Source organism: Jaculus jaculus, chromosome 6, assembly GCF_020740685.1.
Source record: "Jaculus jaculus isolate mJacJac1 chromosome 6, mJacJac1.mat.Y.cur, whole genome shotgun sequence".
NCBI classification, from domain to species: Eukaryota; Metazoa; Chordata; class Mammalia; order Rodentia; family Dipodidae; genus Jaculus; species Jaculus jaculus.
Genome location: NC_059107.1, coordinates 124,928,732 through 124,947,942, shown reverse-complemented (window position 1 = coordinate 124,947,942; position 19,211 = coordinate 124,928,732). Strand labels below are relative to the sequence as shown.

Below are 19,211 nucleotides of genomic sequence, written 5' to 3'. Positions count from 1 at the left end.
ATTCCAATTCCGCCCCTCCAGCTAGGCTACTCACAGTCCTGGAAAACTTCATCTGGGCCAGCAGCTCTCCTTGGCAGCCATCTCATGGTCCCGGCATCTCCACTGGGTCTCCACTGTGAGCCACAGTTCATCCTCATTGCCCTTGGGATCTCCGTGCAGGCATCCAGCAAACCTGCTTCACACTGCCCATGGCCATTTCCAAAACACAAGACCGTGTTGCAAACTCAATGACCCTCTTTTTCCTACATTTCTTATACTCCACAATACCAGGTAGGGTGCCAATTTGTTAATCCATGGGGGAGGGGGATAAAGCAGACTTTGAAGAACAGGACACTCCTTGAGCACTCAGGCCCCTTCAAAAGAGTAGACATTCTTCCTGTTGCCCCAGCACAGGTCAGCTAGCCCAGTCTCAAAAGTTGCAATCTTTCAGTTGCAGCTGAACGGGTAATAGTTCACCCAAAGATTTTTCTTTTTGTGCCATATCCCTCTGCTCACACCAGTTCATTTCTATGCATTGCGTCCCTGCACAACTTCTCAGGACATGGGCATAAGGCAAGCTTCTCACACAAACTGCTAGCCCAGGCCAGACACAGCTCTTTCTCGCCTTCATAAGCCAAACCACACAGTCCATAGTTTTACTGCATTCAGGTCTTGCAGCTCAGACCAGAACAGTTCATCAAGCTGTAGTTATATCACTGTAAGATATCTCTTAGGCCATGGTTTCAAATCCTCACACATTCCTATTGAAAATCAGTTCCAAAAGGCCAAAGCCACACAGTCAAGTGTCTGGCAGCAATCCCACTCCTTGGTATCACTTTAGTGTTGCATTACGGTTCATATTGCTGGTAGAAATCACCCAACCAAGAGCAGCTTCTGGGAAAAAGAGATTTATTTTGGCTTACAGGCTTGAGGGGAAGCTCCACGATGGCAGGGGGAAATGATGGCATGAGCAGAGTGTGGACATCACCCCCTGGCCAACATAAGGTGGACCACAGCAACAGGAGGGTGTGCCAAACACTGGCAAGGGGAAACTGACTATAACCCTGATAAGCCCGTCCCCAACAATAAGCTCCCTCCAGGATGCATTAATTCCCAAATCTATCAGCTGGGGACCTAGCATTCAGGACACGTAAGTTTATGGGAGACACATGAATCAAACCACCCCACTGGAGTAATACTACACAAATATCATGAAGGTAAGATATTTAAAAGATAATAATAAATTACATAAACTAACATAGGATGACTTAGAAGGTAATATGGAAGCCATAAGTAGAAGCTAATACCTTGAAAGTAATCTATTTTCAGTTGCAGACAACAGATTTCATGGTAATTAGTTTAACAGTTTACTTTTATTGAATAATCAGAACACTCCACAGAAACCATTGTATGAGTTTCAGGACTAAATTAAAGAACTTCAATGCAAAGCTGCTAAGGAGACTGTTTCTTTTGTACAGGATAATATTGTGATGTTTTTGTCACTCCTTTGAACCAAAATATATGCCTTCACTTAAGGAATCTCCTCCTGAGGGTCATATCTTGAAAGGATGTGTAATTAATAAAGACTGTGTGCACAAAGGGTGGTAAATTGTAAATTTTAGTACTCTATCTTTGGAAAGTAGATTTGTAAGGTGAGGAAATTGCCCAAGGTAACCTGTGATTAGAAGATTTAGGAAGCCTCTATTAGCTGTCTATAGCTGCATTGTGATACTTCATTCTGTTTCTTTTTCTAGAGAGCGAGTATTATACATTTTTATATCCTACAATATATCATGCAATAATATTACATGCTCACATGTTCATTGAATTTCTGTACAAATCAACATACCTCTAATTAACAACTGGAAGACAATTTTAATTGTATTATAAAGGCTCTAACTTCATGCAGCACCTAACTGGAATATGTATGAATATAAAAATGTCAACTAGCCTAAATGTTTACAAAATAATGAAAAGTACCCACAGTCTTGATTTGAATTTTGACATAGATGAGAATGTACACAGAAAAAAAATTTACTTTTCTCAATTATTTATTTATAATTCATTTTCTATTGTGTGCTTAGACTTATCTAGGCTGCTATCCAACATATCAAAAAAATCAAGGTACACACTTGCTTCTACAAAGTGAAGTTTACATTACAGTCAACAAATAGAATTAACCTGTTTTTGAAAATTTATACAACATGACATTCTGAAGAAAAATTGAAGGACTTAAATATAAAAATGTGAATGTGGACACTAGGAGAGACCATGGAGAGACCTGCTTTACACAGAGCCCTGAGCAATGCCGTATTGAGGGAATATTTACACTGAGCTTTTGAGACTGAGAATAAATTTCTAAATAAGGAGCCTAAAAAGGAATATTCCAAGCATTGGAAAAAATGCAGACAACTTTTTGGCCTATTAAAGAGCTGAACGTAGGCTGATGTGATGGAATACCTTGGTCAATGCAACACTGATGGCACATGACATCAGAAAGATAAAGTTTATGGAAATCACATCACTCATTTGAAACAGCCAAGACTTTTCCCCTGCGTGCACATATGTAAAGGGCTGAACAGAGGAGAATTAAAAAAAAAAAAAAAAAACAGAGGTTAACAAATATAAATAAGCATGTTTAATAATAAAGACAACTTACCCATGGTACCATGGTATCTTCATAATGGAAATCTACTGTGGGCTTTACATCCATTTTCTGGTCTATTGGGACCAGAAAAATTTTTAGATCATGTTTTTCGCAGTGTGGAATATTTGCAAATATCTTACCAGCTAAATTACCTAACTTGAAAATTGAACTTATCCAGAAACTTTTGAATTACAGAGCATATGTGATTTTGGATTTTTGAATCAGAGATACTCATGGCATACTATTTTTACCCTTAAAGACTGCATCCAATCTGTCTTTATGATTTCTTTATGGTTCTTGTAGTCTTTTATATTAATGCTAGGGCAAAGTTTCCTGATATGTTGAGCTTGACTAGAAGTCATGGGTATAGAGAAACTTTATGACACTGAAGGTACTTGCCTGTGAAGTCTAAGGATGCAGGTTTGATTCCTCAGTACCCACATAAGTCAGATGCAGAAAGTGGCACATTTATCTGAAATTTGTCTACGGTGACTAAAGGGCTTGCTGTGCCCATTCTCTCTCTGTGTCTCTCTCTGTATATGCATCTCTTTCTCAAATAAATACATTAAATTAAATATAGAAAAAATATCCTTTTACATTATATATTTTAAAGATATATTTATAAATCACTATTATTAGATTGCATGTACTTTTACATATTTTATAATTACTGTAAGAACCTTGAGCATATTCACAGGGTGTCTATAATATACGTCTTTATGGAATCACATAAGTAAAAGTTCAAATTCAAGCAGGTAATAAATCAGAAGGGTTCCTGACAGAGTTCACCTGTGTCATATAGCTTCTCTGTAGTCTTACTTATGGACACAGAACATTAGGACTGAACACTTTGCCAAGCAGCACACCAAATAATGCCAAGACACATAGACATTATTTTGAGAATACTGTATGCTATGGATTATATATACTCAATTAACTATTCCATTTTACTGAATTCTTGTTGAAATTAACAAGCTTACTAAAGAAATGTATAATGTTAGCTTTTTAGGTTCATGAAGTCATATATTTTTTTAAAAATTTTTTTGCTTATTTTTATTTATTTATTTGAGAGCAATAGACAGAGATAGAAAGAGGGAGACACACACACACACAGAAAGAAAGAGAGAGAGAGAGAGAGAGAGAGAATGGGCACGCGCCATGGCTTCCAGCCACTACAAGCAAACTCCAGACACATGCACCCCCTTGTACATCTGGCTAGTGTGGGGAATCGAGCCTCTAATCCGGGTCCTTAGTGTTCACAGGCAAGATCTTAACTGCTAAGCCATCTCTCCAGCCCTTAAATCATAGTTTTACAAAGAGTTTGTCTATAATGTTCTTTATAAACACTGGTTTGATCACATTTGTGCTACTTGGCTGGTATCTCTCCTATTACCTCGAGTTAGTTATCATGAGTGCTAGGAAAACCTATAAGAGTTCATTTAAGGTTGCCATCATGTGTAGGTGCTATTAAATGCATTCTTTAGACAACTAATTATATTTGTTTCTGATTTAATAGCTGTTACTGGAGCACTTGGAGTGCCTTGTGTCACGACATGAAAGGTCACTAAGAATGACGGTGGTGAAACGACAAGCTCAGTCCCCTTCCGGAGTGTCTAGTGAGGTGGAGGTTCTCAAGGCGCTGAAATCATTGTTTGAGCACCACAAGGCCTTGGATGAAAAGGTAAATTACAGACATATTTCAGGCTGATTTGTGCTTTGGTTATTATCATGAAACTCTTTGGCATCACCCAAAAGCTTGAGTAAGTCAGTCCAGAGGAACATATTTAATTTACATTAAAATCACTATTAAAAACTAAAATGAATATCAAAAATAGTCCTCTGTTAAGTACTTTATGACTCACTTCAGATGACCATTTGAAATTTAGTATTTTTTAATACCATTCAGTTTCTCTACTTCTATCTCTGTGGTCCATCTCCAACCCTTCCTTCTATCTTTCTCTCTATAATGTATATACATATAGATGCTAAAATAAAAGACAAATAACTGAAAAATTGCATGTATTTTGAAGTAAAAATTGGACCTACTTTAACATGCAGGCATCTATATTAGAAGCATTCCATTTTGAGAGGTTGTTAGTATTTTAGTTTCAAATATATCCTTGTAGAGTTTACAAGTAACAACATAAGATATTAGTAGAAAATTTCATTGTAAGGCCTTCCAAAAGAAGCTATAAGGTTCTCTTAGTTGTTACTCAAATAGGTCATACTGACATATTAGCCAATATGATGATAATATTCTTTGGAGATTAGTCAAGTTTATGACAGGATTTTAAATTGGTGAAATTTCAAAGAATTAGTAAAGCTTTAGGGTTTAGTATGGTAAGAATTGGGACACATCATTGTAAAATACATGACAAGTTCTGAGCATTAATATTTAAACTGGGGATTATTTCCCAGTTATATATAGTTTTTGAGCATACAGGGATTTTGTTGCATTTAATATTCATGTAATTATATGCTGTTATCATTAGTCTTTCAGATGTTCATAAAACAGAGACATGTGGAGTGTGTGCACAAGGATAACTGTAATTCTGACTCCTGGATGATTAAGAGGAAAGTGTGGCCTAATTTTCACTTTAGCCACAACAGCTAGTTTATGAAAAATGTATTAAACAGGAATCAATGTTTTATATCAATCCATGCTAATTATAATATCAAATAAAAATTTAATATGTTTAATATTTATTTTATCTTCTATTTCCTCCTCTAAAATTGCAAGACATTGGAGCATATTTAGTACCAGACACTTTGGCAATATCTGGCAAACAAAAAATCATATTCTCCTTATAAATGATGAGTTCATAGTGCTGGCTGTTCACATTTCATTAACAGGGAATGTTTAAAAAAGCATGTGTACAATGCAACAGAAAATAAGAAAAGTATTTTGTTTAGAGAAAATTTTTAAAATGTCATCAAAAGCAAACAACATTATTAAATATTAAATATTAAAAAGTTAGTTTTATAGACTAAGTGAGGACATGTTATTTTAAATCAGAGACAAGCTACTTTAAGCAGCAAGACTGACATATAGAGCAAAAATACATCATGGTCTATAAGCAGGAAAACAGGCACTAGAGAATGTGTAATTTTGGGTATTACCTAGCAGAACTCTGACATCATTTAAGGGAATAATATTTACATAAAAGAATAATTCTTTACCAGAAAGGGAATTAATGAACAGTTTTTAAGATGAATAAGCTGATGGTGGAGTTATCTTTAATTAGAAAGTAGTTAGTATGCATCTTAGATTCTAGAAATAATTTATCATATAGAAGTTCCATGAGCTTACCATTGCTAACGAATTCCCCAATATGACTCTACGAGCATACAGAATGATTATTTACTCTCCAGAAATACGATGGAAATTGGTTATTTCACAAGAAACTGACCTGATTATTAAGTGTGCTGAGTAACCTAATGGGAAAATGTTATCAGATTGACCTCTGGAGTAAATAGACCTGGACCAATGGCTTAATGTTTCTGTGTACCTCTCCTTCCTTTATATGAGGATAGCAACAGTACCTCTCTCACAGTTATGGGGTGGGTTTGAGCTATGATACAACATACAAAGCTTTGAGCCAGCACTTGGTGTAGGACAATTACTCAATTAATTTTAATGAACATTACTTTTGTTTGAAATATCAAAGCCACAGTATGGTAAAAAAAAGTCAAATTAAGTAGATAATCCTCTTGGTTTAGATGATTATTTTAACTAACATTTAATTTACTTATTGATACATTAATGCAAACTTAAGGATATTTCTAAACACTTTCTCTAAGTGTAGATCATAGTTCTTGTGGGGATTGAGAGGGTAATAATATAGACATTCAACAAATTACAATATACTAATATCAGTATGATGACTCTTATGTTAAAATAGATAGAGTAGATAAGAAGATGGAATTAACTGTGTTTTGGGGAAAAGAAACTTCTGACCTTGTTATAGAGTTGGCTACATTAATAGCTAAACTATAAAAGGCTGAGCATTGATGCCAATGATTACTGTTTCTAGCAGTCTTACTACTGATGCCCGCTTATGCAACCACTAATATGTGGAGTAGAATTTTTCAAATTAGCTAGGAAAACAGAAATTTTGAAATCACCCTCCATTTTACTTACAAATTCCACAGACATTCAGAGGAAATGTAATACATATGCAAATTTTTTGAGGTAGGGTCTCAATCTAGACTGAACTGACCTGGAATTCACTATGTAATCTCAGGGTGGCCTTGAACTCATGGCAATCGTCCCAGCTCTGTCTCTTGAGTGCTGGAATTAAAGGGGTGTGCCACCACACCAGGATACATATGCAAATTTAGACATATCTTAAAATTTAATTTTTCATTGTCAAATATCACACTGTCAAACAGAATTTGAGTTTCCAATCTAAGGAGATTTCTTCATAAAAAATTCTGTTAAATGTTTAATAATTCCCACAATGAAACCCTATCATAACTTAATTTCAATTTGAAATTTATGCTTCTTCCATCAAAATCTCTTTATCCTAGAATATATTTGTCATGTTAAGGGACTTGCTTTCTTTTAATCACCTGCAATAAAATTTCTGGAATCTTAAAATATCTTTTGAAAAATTCAAACTTATATAAATATTTTTATACCATTTATGTGCTAGAACAATATAAAATTAGACATAGGAATAAAATTTTGATGAATTTAAATAATATAGTTATACTACATATCTCTAAATTAGCAATAAATATTTAAAAATTTATATAAGAGAATAGCTTAACAATACTAACACACATATATGTATATATGTTTATATATACACACACACATATATATATATATATATATATATATATATATATATATATATATATATATGGTAGAGACAAGAATACATTAGTTGTATTCCTGTGTTTCAGGGGAAAAATAAAACTGTTATTTTTATCATGGCATATCAAACAAAGCTAGGTATACACATAGAATGTATAATAAAAAATATAAGTGATGATAATATTGGAATTCTGCTGATTTTACTTTCAAAGCAGAGCTAAAAAAAGATTTATGTGAGATTTTAATTTTTACTGTTGATGCTATTCAAGCCAATAGATATGCTACAATGTTGGAATTCTTTATATCATTAAAAAGTTATTCATTTGTATTATTAACCTTTTTTCTTTACTAAATTTGGCAAAGATAGGTGCAAGATGAAGCTAATGTATATCAAGTCTTGTTCAAAAATTAAAATCACAGAGATTAATCCCCACATTTTTTGAGAAAAGCTATTATACTGTTCTTTTTTGATATTCACATCAATTTTTACATTTAATATTAATTCAAGATATACTTTAAACCATTTTATTTTAATAAAATGTTGTTTTAAATTTCTTATTTGTAGGTAATATGCATTGTAAAATCTGCATTTATTAAGGTATAATAATTTCATTTTCATATTTTATTGGATTAATTTTATGGAGGCTAAATACAATGAGATTGTAAAATGCTTAACTCATGGTCAAAGATGTCAGAATGTAAGATTTATAGACTTTCAATTTTATAGATTTTTCTCAAATTTTCTCAGTTAAGCAAAATAAAGTATTTTAATCAATAATATGCTCTGTAATCAAGCATTGTTTATATTACTCAAATGACTTCTAGAAATACTCCCTGTATTAAAGTTTCAATTAAAATGTAGTGTCTTCCCTCTTCATGATCTGATCAAAGTAGCATACAAAGAAATTTTTACTTTCCAATGAGATGGCTTCTGATTGCTGCTCTCATCCAGCCAACGTGTTAGATCATTGTAACAACACCCAGCTTTTTTAAAATTAAAATATATTTATTTATTTATTTTAGAGAAAGAGGGAGAGAGAGAGCGAGAGAGAGCGAGAGAGAGGGAGAGAATGGGCGTGCTACTGCCTCTAGCCACAGCAAATCAACTCCAGATGCATGTGCCATCTTGTGCGTCTGGCTTACGTGGGTCCTGAGGAATCAAATTGTGTCATTTGGCTTTGTAGACAAGTGCCTTAACCACTAAGCATTCTCTCCAGCCTGGCAATACCCATCTAACAAATATAAAAATAATTGATATTTTAGTTAGCAGCTATGAAATTTAGCAATAGTCACTGTTCAACATCAGGCGTGTGGATTAGGACCTTGGTTGATGGCGTCATCCCACACATCACCTATCCTATTCACTTTCATGATTTTGGCATATATGCTTCTGTTGTAAGCAGTTCATGAAAAGAAATTCTATAAGGTCAAATCATCAAATTTTATGTTCCACATAGATATTGTCTGGTTTTTAATCAGGAGTAATACTTTATATTTTATAAGCCTAATTGGATCTGTGTCTGGTATGCAGCAGTTCTTCTGATGCAACTATTGATGAAAGATTCTGTACAATGTTTTTTGATGTCAATTATAGAATTTAAAATATGTATATAATTTTTAGAGCATTGGAATACAGCAAAATATTTAAGATGTGTTTTAGAAGTTTGATGTGCTATCACCTGATTATATAGGTTATCAGAGTACATTATTAAGATCTGTTATGCACAGAATATCTTATATTAAACAACACTGTCAGTGAAGTAAAACTATAGAAAAATATAACTATAACATAATTCATATTTGCTTAACAGTACTATAAAATTTACACAGAAAATATATATTATCTATAACTAAAATTTTGTGATAAACTGTATCTTAAATCTGTAAAGTTTCTCATATTTTTTAGGGAAAATTAAACTATAATAGTCATCAAAACATTTTACCCCTCTGGACATTACTTTTGATAAATCTAATATGATACCTACCTGAAGGTCTAAACAAATAAAAATTTTAGAAGTTTTTAGTTGCTTTTTTGAAAATATGATTTGGTTTTAGGAATTTTTTCTCTTTTCTTTCTTTCTTTTTTTCTTTTTCTTTTTTCTTTTTTTTTTTTTTTTTTTTTCGAGATTGAATCTCAGTATGTAGCCTAGGCTGTCTGTAATGTTGACTTTTCCTGCCTCAGTCTCCCAAGTACTGGGATGACACATATGTAGCACACACCTGGCGTCAATTTCAGAGGTTCAAAACAAGCAGAATTAAAAAACAAAAAGCAGATCTGTGATTTCAGTTACTCATGAAGTATTTGTAAGTAAAAATTACTTTCAAACATTTTTGGTTATACAAACTATAATAGTTTAGCCTTTGTATCTGAAAGCAAAGTTGGAATTCCAACTATTTTAAGCATTTTGCAATCACTCAAAAACAAATGAATACTAAACACAGGTGTAATAGACAATTTCAGTCTCTAGTAATCTTTTGCTTTATATGAATCATTCTTGAAATTAGGAAATAAATGACACATTTACTAGAAAAACAATTGCTTATATTTATGTTTCATCAGTGACTATTTTTTCAGATAATTTCATGATACACTTTGAATTTTGTCTTTACTCAGTATGAATCAGAATTAAGAATCAAAACTTACCAGTCTCTCATACTACTGAAATGTCTGCAGTATACTAGAAAGAGGATTTGTCTACAAAGCAATCCATAGAAACACTTATACCTCTGAGGTGATCATGTGTTCATATTATTCATGGCAGCTTTATCATTCTGGACACCAGGGCTATAAGTTCATGATGAATTTGACATTCCTTCTCTGATGATGCTGATTTAGGGTTCAGCAGAGTTTACTATGCACAGGAGGTACATTACTGCATCTATTTTGATTTTTCTTCTAGGTAAGGGAGCGGCTGAGGGTTTCTTTAGAAAGAGTCTCTGCACTGGAAGAAGAACTAGCTGCAGCTAATCAGGAGGTAACATGCCAACCTTTCTCCTCTTTAGAGGTGCAATACCGCTAACATGATAGCCCTTGTATTTCACGTTGCTTTTATTAAAACTGTCACAAAATAAATCTGTCTAGCCCACTGAACAAGGCCAGATGAAATGAATGACCACAGTCTATTGTCTGATTTCTGATCATTCAGGTCTGTCACCAGAAGACCAAAGGAAAGTTGTGATTAAGAGTTAGTGAGATGACAAATTAGGGAACACATAGAGTACCAGACCCTGAATGAAGTAACACAGAGCTCTAAACTTGGAAAACATGTCAACAATCTCTTAAATACAGGATTTGTTATAAATTGATTCCTCAGAATTAAATATCCATACCTCTTCTTGTTTCCTTCTTACTTTTAGCATGGCAAAACCATGGTGCTCTGTGTCAACATGCCTCATTGAGTCCACATATTTTTTGGAAGCTTTAATAAATTATTTTATATAACCTCTTAATATTAAGAACTACTCTTGGTAGAGGGTCTTCCTTTTGATTTCAGTGCATAATTTTACACAAATTTATACATGATTAAGTAAAACAAATTGAATCTGTTTCAGAAAATAAAATCTTTCAATCTATCTTCTCCCAACTCTCTCCGTTCTTCCTCCTTTCCCTCTCTTTCTCCTTCTTCTCTTCTTTTTTATTCATTTACAAGGCTAATTTTCCATCTAGAAGGATATTTCATAGTTAAGGTACTACTAATGTGGACATACTGAAACAATTTAGCTAATCTTCCTGTTTTTAAATAAGTCTGTTGTTAGTCATGTTTTAGCTGGGCATTATGGTGCACTCCTTTTATCCCAGTACTTGGGATGCAGAGGTAGGAAGATTGCTATGAGATTACATAGTGGATCCCAGGTCAACCTGAGCTAGAGTGAGACTCTACATCGGAAAAACAAACAAAAAAAAGTTTTACGAAGATAGTCCTAATACTGATAAAATGTTGTATAAATACATATTTATTATTTCTATTTTATTACAATTAAAATATTTTAAGTAGTTACTCAAATTTTTAAACAGTATAAAATGAGTTCTGTACAGTACAAACTTTTATTGATGGTTTGGAATAAGTTATTTCCACAAAATAATTTATATTTTATAACTTTATTTACAATTTATATTTTTGTTTCTTCAAAGTTTAATAGTATAGGCCCAAAATGAATGAACTTATGACTAGAGGGAGAAGTTCCTTACAACTAAAGATGAACAGCATAGAAAGTATAAATGCTAAATTCAGTCTTGTGGTCAAGGTTGTATGAAAGTATAAATGTTCACACAAGGGTATTTAGAAAAAAGTGAAGTAGTATTTTGCTTAATAGATTCAGCTTCCCAAACTAAATGGTTTGAAAATACCAGGGGAAGTTCCATTGTTATTTCTCAGTCAATATTGAAAAACAGAACTTCTCCCATAATGATTTACAGGACCTCATCATTCCTCTTAGAATATGAAATGATGTAATTCCTATATAGTGTACTTATTCCAGGAAGAAACAGGTTATATGTTGTTTTTCTATTGTATCTTTGCTAATTCTTATTTTCAAGTTTGATAAATACATTTACTTATTTTTAGTTTATCCCATGAAGTATTTTTAAAACTTTTTATAAGGAGTTTCATGTACCTACCAGTGGAATATTTTATTACTTTATATTCTAACATTAATCATTCATAATTTTAATCACACTAAAATATTCTTCAGTTACTATCTTTTATATAATTTAAAGTTACCACACATTCACATGAAGAGCAATTAGTTCACTAAACCATCCCATACATTCAGTAGGCACAATGGATAAATGTGAACATATCAAAATAATAATATTCTTTTTTTATTAAGTAGAGATTTTGTATGAACACATTATATGTTGGTACCTTCATTTCCCTGCTCCCTGCCCCCATACAACTGAGGGCCCTTCTCAGATGGATTTCTGGTATTAACTACGTAGGTTATGAGTTCTGGAAGTAGCAGTCAGTCATAATGGGAGGTTGCAATGCCTCTGGATATTTCCTCCCACCCTGGGCCTTAAACTCTTATGTCCCCTCTTTTGCAAAATTCCCTGAGTGTTCATTGGTGTGCTTTAAGTCCACTTTAGTATTTACCTCTCAGCAGTTAAATTTATTTATTTATTTATTTATTTATTTATTTATTTATTTATTTATTGATTATTTATTTATTTTTCAAGGAGAGAAGGAGAGAGAGTGTGAGAATGCCAGGGACTCTTGCCACTGCAAAGGATTAATGTGGGTACTGGAGAATTAAACACTGGTTGGTAGACTGTGCAAGCAAGTGCTTTTAGCTGCTGAACTCTCTCCCGAGCCTAATTAAAATAGTTGATAATGATAAGCAAACTGGAAGCTGGTGACCAATGAATGGTTGGAAATTTTATATATATATTTTGCCTGCGCTAGAGTAAGACTCTACCTTGAAAATAAAAATTAAAAAAAAAGCAAAACAAAGGGGAAAAAAAAGAAAAGAAAAAAGAAAGCTGTCTAAAAACACATCCTTAGGAACCTAACCATAAAATATGCTGTAAAGAGTAATCTGCCACTAGAATAAAAGTTTTGCACATCTATAACTGTGCAAGGAACTTGGGAAATTTTTATTAAGTTAATTCAAATCTCAATTTTATTAAAATCAAAATTGAAATGTATTAAAATTGTGCTTTATAATTTCTTATAATTTATTTCCTGATTTCTTATAGCAAACTTGGAGAGTGATCATATCACATTATCATATACTCTTGTTTCTTTACTTTTGGTACTGGCAAATAAAAATCAATATTTTGGTGAATAAAATTGCTCTTCAAACTTATAAATGAGAAATGAGAGAGAGGTTCAGATTTTGAGTGAAACCTTGGTAAATCTGTATACAAATACATGTGCACTAAAAAGTGATAGTATGTTTATTCTATCATATGGTTGTAATAGAATTCATATTCTTTCTCCATGTTCACAGATGGGTTTAGAATTCTCACATTTATTATATTTTCAGTCATTCAAGGCTTTAGGCATGACTTCTGTTGAAAACTATTCACAGTCTACAGCTTTGTATTCATGTTGAGTTTTGATCTCCATAAAAACCAGCAAACAAACACCTTAGCATCGTTTTATATTTCTTCAAATTTTATATATCCCCATAAGTGTCTATAGGGGCAAGAAGGCAAGTGTTGACATTCAACTCCTTGATGGTAAATCAGAATATTTATACCAACTCTAACCAAACCAGGGAACACAATTTTTCATTTTCACAAAGCAGTAGATACTCTGGCATCTTCACCTATCTTTTCTGATGTCCCTTTACAGTCTATATGGAACATTGATATAATAAAATAAGTAGTTCTCGTTAAAAATGTGAAATATAGTTTGTATTCTGCTTCAAAATATCAACAAAAGAGTCTGCAATGTAAAATGACAAATCATATTAGAACAATCCCAATCCTTTATAAATTCAAGGCATGCTAACACCTTTGGGTGATGGGGAGAAGTCTTAGTCAGTAAAGGGCTTGGCATATAATATGAGGATATCAGTTCAGATTCCTTACAAATCCAAAGGTGATGGTATGTACCTGAAATCCCAATAATGGGGAGCCAGAGATAGGAGTTTCCCTAAGACTTGTTGGCTAGCTACTCTAGGTGACTTAGTAAACTCTGAGTCCAGCAAGACCCTGTCTCAAAAAAATAAAGTCCAGAACCAGTGAGGAAGAAACCTGATATCAACCTATGGCCTCCACATATGTGTAGACACATATGAACACCTTTGTCCATACACAAGTACACCTACACACATATGCACATATACACATGAACACGACAGACACACAGCCATAAATAGTAATATATTAGTATAAGAATAAAAACATTTTATATGTAACAAACTGTTACTATCAGTTGCCTTTTCTCTTTGTAAGTATATTTACTACAAATTTATATTTTTTGAATTGTTTTATAACTTTTACTTTCAATAAAAATTATAAATATATGGTAGAGTCTAACATTATTTTTCACAATGACACCACTCATTTAATTGAACACAGTGCTAATTATAGAGAATATTTATTAATATATTAAGTCTCTAGACTAAGTACAAAGTATGTGTAATTCTATAGTCTGGTCCCATAATTACTTACAGATGATCTCCAAGACACTATTTCTCATAACATATCACTATTCTCTTCTACTTGAAAATGTGGCTATCTGAATATCTTTGCTTTACTTTTATATTGTTACTTATAAGTACTTACATACTTAAAATTGAGTCTTCTCTGCGCCTCACATCCATTTTTATCTCTTTTCCATATATATTACAATAGAAATTCATCAAGTGTTCATTAATTCTCCCTTGGGAACTCACAGTAACTTCTGATCTGTTCCCCAACAAGTTTAAACTTGAACCCCCATTACCTTTTGTAGAATGTTTTGTGTTGTAATATATACTTACAGGTGATATATTCCATCTTAATATACAGCATAGCATATTAACTTATGTGCATTGTGTAATGATACAAATTACATAGACCTGAAAACATTTTCAATGTTCTTTAACTACATATTGTTTTAATTCCCATGATCCCCTACTACCCTACCTGAGTCATTAGAATTATAGCATGAAAGACTATACTTTGAAAGATCATTCATAATTTGGAAGATTATACCATGCATTGGTTATAAAAGGACTCAACACAGTTTCTAACTCTCAAATTTACTTACCTTAATGTTTCTCCTAGAATCTTTTCACCAGCACAAACAACCATTGCAATCATATTTCCCATTAAAACCCAAACTCAGGTGTCACTTCTTTAAAGAAGTCTTGTGATACCCTGCCAACACTCTTTGCACCTTCATTTAATTTTTTAAATCTCATTATTCCTGTATGTATTATAAAAAATTCAACAAATACTAGAGACAACTTTATAATTGTCAAGGCTTAGCTCATTTATTTCCTTAACATGTAAACTCCATCTTTTCAGTTATTTTAGTTTTATTCATTGCAGTGACACAAACTTTGTGCACGTCTGTCAAAATGCATTACATGAAGTCGATTGTGATCACTTCTCATGTTATTTGCTAAGTGTATAACTACAAGTTTAGGCATGTTTAATAAAATATGATGTACTCGGGCTGGAGAGATGGCTTAGCGGTTAAGCGCTTGCCTGTGAAGCCTAAGGACCCCGGTTCGAGGCTCGGTTCCCCAGGTCCCATGTTAGCGAGATGCACAAGGGGGCACACGCATCTGGAGTTCGTTTGCAGAGGCTTGAAGCCCTGGCGCGCCCATTCTCTCTCTCTCCCTCTATCTGTCTTTCTCTCTGTGTCTGTCGCTCTCAAATAAATAAATTTTAAAAAAATTAAAAAAAAAATATGATGTACTCATTGTATCTACTAAATGAAGAGATGGTCTTTCAATTTATAACACCTAAAATGTACAAAAATTTTGAGAATTTTTAAAGAAGGAGAGATGGAAAGAGTCAAATAATGATTATTATGATTAATTGTTATGTAAAGTCTCAAGCAACTTACCCTATAATGAAGAAAGACAAACAAAAAATTAAGTGTCATATAATATCAAACTAAACAAATGCCACTTAGTGCAATAAGGAAAGAATGGGAGAAGGGTGTTTATTCTGAGACAAAGGATAAAGCCTCACCACTGAGAGACAATATTTGTTCATACCTGTGACTTTTTTCCCAGTATGGAATTTTCATGCATGCCTAAAGTTTTTTAGTAGAATTAAAATTACAAAAAAAATGTAACAAAGAAAAATATAGTGAGAAATCATTTTCAGATGATCTGGCAGCATGACAAATAAATTCTTAAATTATCTGGCTCCAAAACAATAGATGGTAAGGAAGGTAAAACAAGATAAGATAAGATAAATTGATAGGAGTCAGCATGAGAGATTCTAGAGATGGGGTGATAAGATTGTAGGGATGTAAACTCTGAAAAGCTCTGAGTGCCTGCTGAAACATGGGGTTTTATATGTTATAGAATGAGAAAACATAAAAGTACATTTTGTTTATTCCTGTTTAATTGTGTTTTTATAATGTGCTTTCAGTTGTATTTCATTCATTCTATTCCACAAAGTATGGTAAAATGGGAGTTGAGGTAGAGTAAAACTGGAAAGTTGGTATGACCTGATATGATTAGCTAACCTTATGACCATAATTACAATATCTATCATGACACTTCAAATCATAGTTACTATTCACTGGCTACTTTCATTAAGTGCTGAATATAAAGAAAATAAAGAATTGGAGTCTCAAAGCAGCCATTAAAGGGGAAGGAAGTGCAAGCGCGTGTGTGTATGTGTGGCCATGTGTGTGTGGACAAGGAGGAGTCGGGGTGGTGGGGAGCAGAGTGAAGAGTCCCAATATCTTGGGCTCCATTTCTTTTCTTGTTCTTTTCCATACCTTTGGGTGGTGGAAGGAGTTTATATTTGCATTTCTTTTCATTCCTTACCAAATCTTTTAAAGTTTTGTTTTCTTTTCTTTCTTTCTTTCTTTTTTCTTTTTCTTTTTTTTTTTTCTTTTTTTGGTAGGGTTGAGGGGTGGGGTGTGAAAGTCAGGAAAAGGGGAAGAAAGAAGGAGGAGAGAGTAGTGTCAGAAGAGCAAGAGGAGGACAAGGAGATGAAGATTAACCTCACATTGAAGAACAGAGTCCCAGAGGAGTTGACAGAGTTAGTCCTTGATAATTGCGTGTGTGCCAATGGGGAAATCAAAGGCCTGAATGCCGCTTTTAAAGCACTAGAGTTTCTGAGCATGGCCAATGTGGAGTTAAACTCAATGGCCCAGCTTCCCAATTTAAATAAACTTTGAACGTTGGAACTTAGCGACAATATAATTTCTGAAGGCTTGGAAGTCCTGGCAAAGAAATGTCCAAATTTTATCCACCTCAATTTTAATAGAAGAAAAATCAAAGATATTAGCACAGTAGAAGCTCTAAAAATGTTAAAAATTTAAAAAATCTGGACTTTTTTAACTGTGATATCACAACCCTGGAAGATTACAGAGAAAATATTTTTGAACTGCTGTAGCAAATCTCGTATTTAGATAGATTTGATCAGGAGGATAATGAAGCCCCAGACTGGGCAGAGGAGGAGGAAGATGGGGATGAAGGTGAGAAGGAAGATGAAGCTTGTTCACCTGAAGGGTAGGAGAGGAGGAGGAGGAGAAAGATGAGGAGTAGGATGAAGCAGGCTCAAAAGTGGGAGGAGAAGAAGATGGTTATGTTGAAGAAGAGGAAGAAGAGGAGGAAGAGGAAGAAGAAAGTCTTCAGGAAGAGAAAAGGAAATGAGATGCTTAAGATAATAGAGAGGAGGAAGATGACTAGATCATTCTACTATCAGATTCCCTTTTGTCCCTGGGTGTGCAATAGAGTGATCATATCTTATCTGTTTCTTTGACAGATATCCCTACAAAAGATAATATGCAACTTTTTATAGGAAAAGTGTGGCTTCATTATTTTTGCCTTATTATTCCAATTAAGATATTAGTCGGATCATAATGTATGTAGAAAAGAATCTTCATTAACCCCACCCCCATTGTGAAAATCTCCAGCATTGTATTTGGAATCGTATTTTTTCTAATTGATGCTTACTGTATTAGACATTTTTAGCTCACAATTAAAGCATGTTTGCTTTTACACAGGTGTAGTATGATGTATTTCATTCCTAATATTTGTTATTTATAAATTAATAATTGCCAGTCAGGTGCCACCTAAATGACAATAGCCTCTTGAATAATAAGTTTTGTTTGTTTGTCTGTTTTAGAGATGATTGGTCCAGAAATGTTTAGTTTGAAGGCAATTGTACTAAGGGATGGGGGGGGTGGCTTTTGCCACTAGTAAGTTTGAAAGTAGAAGCAAAATAATAAAAGTTCTATTCACCAGTATGGTTCATGTATTTGAGGGAAGTTTTGTGCAGTGATAGACTTTTTTCATGACTTTTGTAGTAACTGGTAAGATTTTAGTTTTGAAGAAAAAATAGCTCCTGTAAGACTAGATAGAGCCAGGCCAGTGAATCCTTTCTTCAGACTGCAGACACAACATACAATGGTTAGTTCTGTGTTACTCATTCATTCTCCCTCTCACAGCAGTTTCTTCATGACCAGTTTCCCTCTGCTTTGTTCCCTTCCCTCTAGTATGAAACAACATTAGCAGACTTGTGGCTATGCAGAGAAAGAACCTCTAGTCTTATACCTCAACCACCTCTTTTTGATCATCCTGAGTTCTAAGCAAGCCAAGTGGAAGAAATGGAGTCTATTCAATAATGTCAATGTGATTGATCCAGCATGTGATGAGCTATGCTCAAAGGAAGCCTTGCTGGTGATGTGTTAGACTGTTAGGAGACAGTCATCAGTATCAGTGTTTCTGAGACATCAGAACAATCACCTTAATTCACCTTAATTTTTTTTTCCTGTTGTTTTACTTATTTACAATTTTTTAAAATCAGCATTAGCAACTTAACTGAAGTTATACTTCTCTACCGGCAGGCATACATTTAAATTACTCAGTATACTACTGCTGTTCCTTTTGTAGTTTAAAAGTATGACCTGATGTTTTAAAATATAACTTAGGAAGTTATTTGCAGAGAAACTAAGAGTTGCACAATTGACTGTAATAAAATCCCTGAGAAAATGATAACGGAAGGACTGGAGTCTCCAAAAGTCTTAAATTTTCCTCCTGATTTTAACAATTGTAATGTCTGCTTTTAGTCCCTAAGAAATTCCTATTGCATACTCTGCCAAATTAAAAAAAAATGCTTATTATTCAAAAATG

At 33.5% G+C, this 19,211-nt stretch overlaps 1 protein-coding gene and 1 pseudogene across 20 annotated transcripts in view; both read left to right on the top strand.

The window, feature by feature from the left end:
• The window catches only part of Ppfia2 (PTPRF interacting protein alpha 2), a 441,464-nt gene that overhangs the window by 269,271 nt on the left and 152,982 nt on the right, over nucleotides 1-19,211 (top strand). For all 20 annotated transcript variants that reach the window (XM_045152128.1, XM_004650146.2, XM_045152145.1 and 17 more), the window contains 2 exons: nucleotides 4,143-4,307; nucleotides 10,349-10,423. In XM_045152128.1, coding sequence (XP_045008063.1) covers nucleotides 4,143-4,307; nucleotides 10,349-10,423 — 240 coding nt within the window. The remainder of the gene's footprint in view (nucleotides 1-4,142; nucleotides 4,308-10,348; nucleotides 10,424-19,211) is intronic.
• LOC105943871 lies at nucleotides 17,180-17,961 on the top strand (annotated as a pseudogene).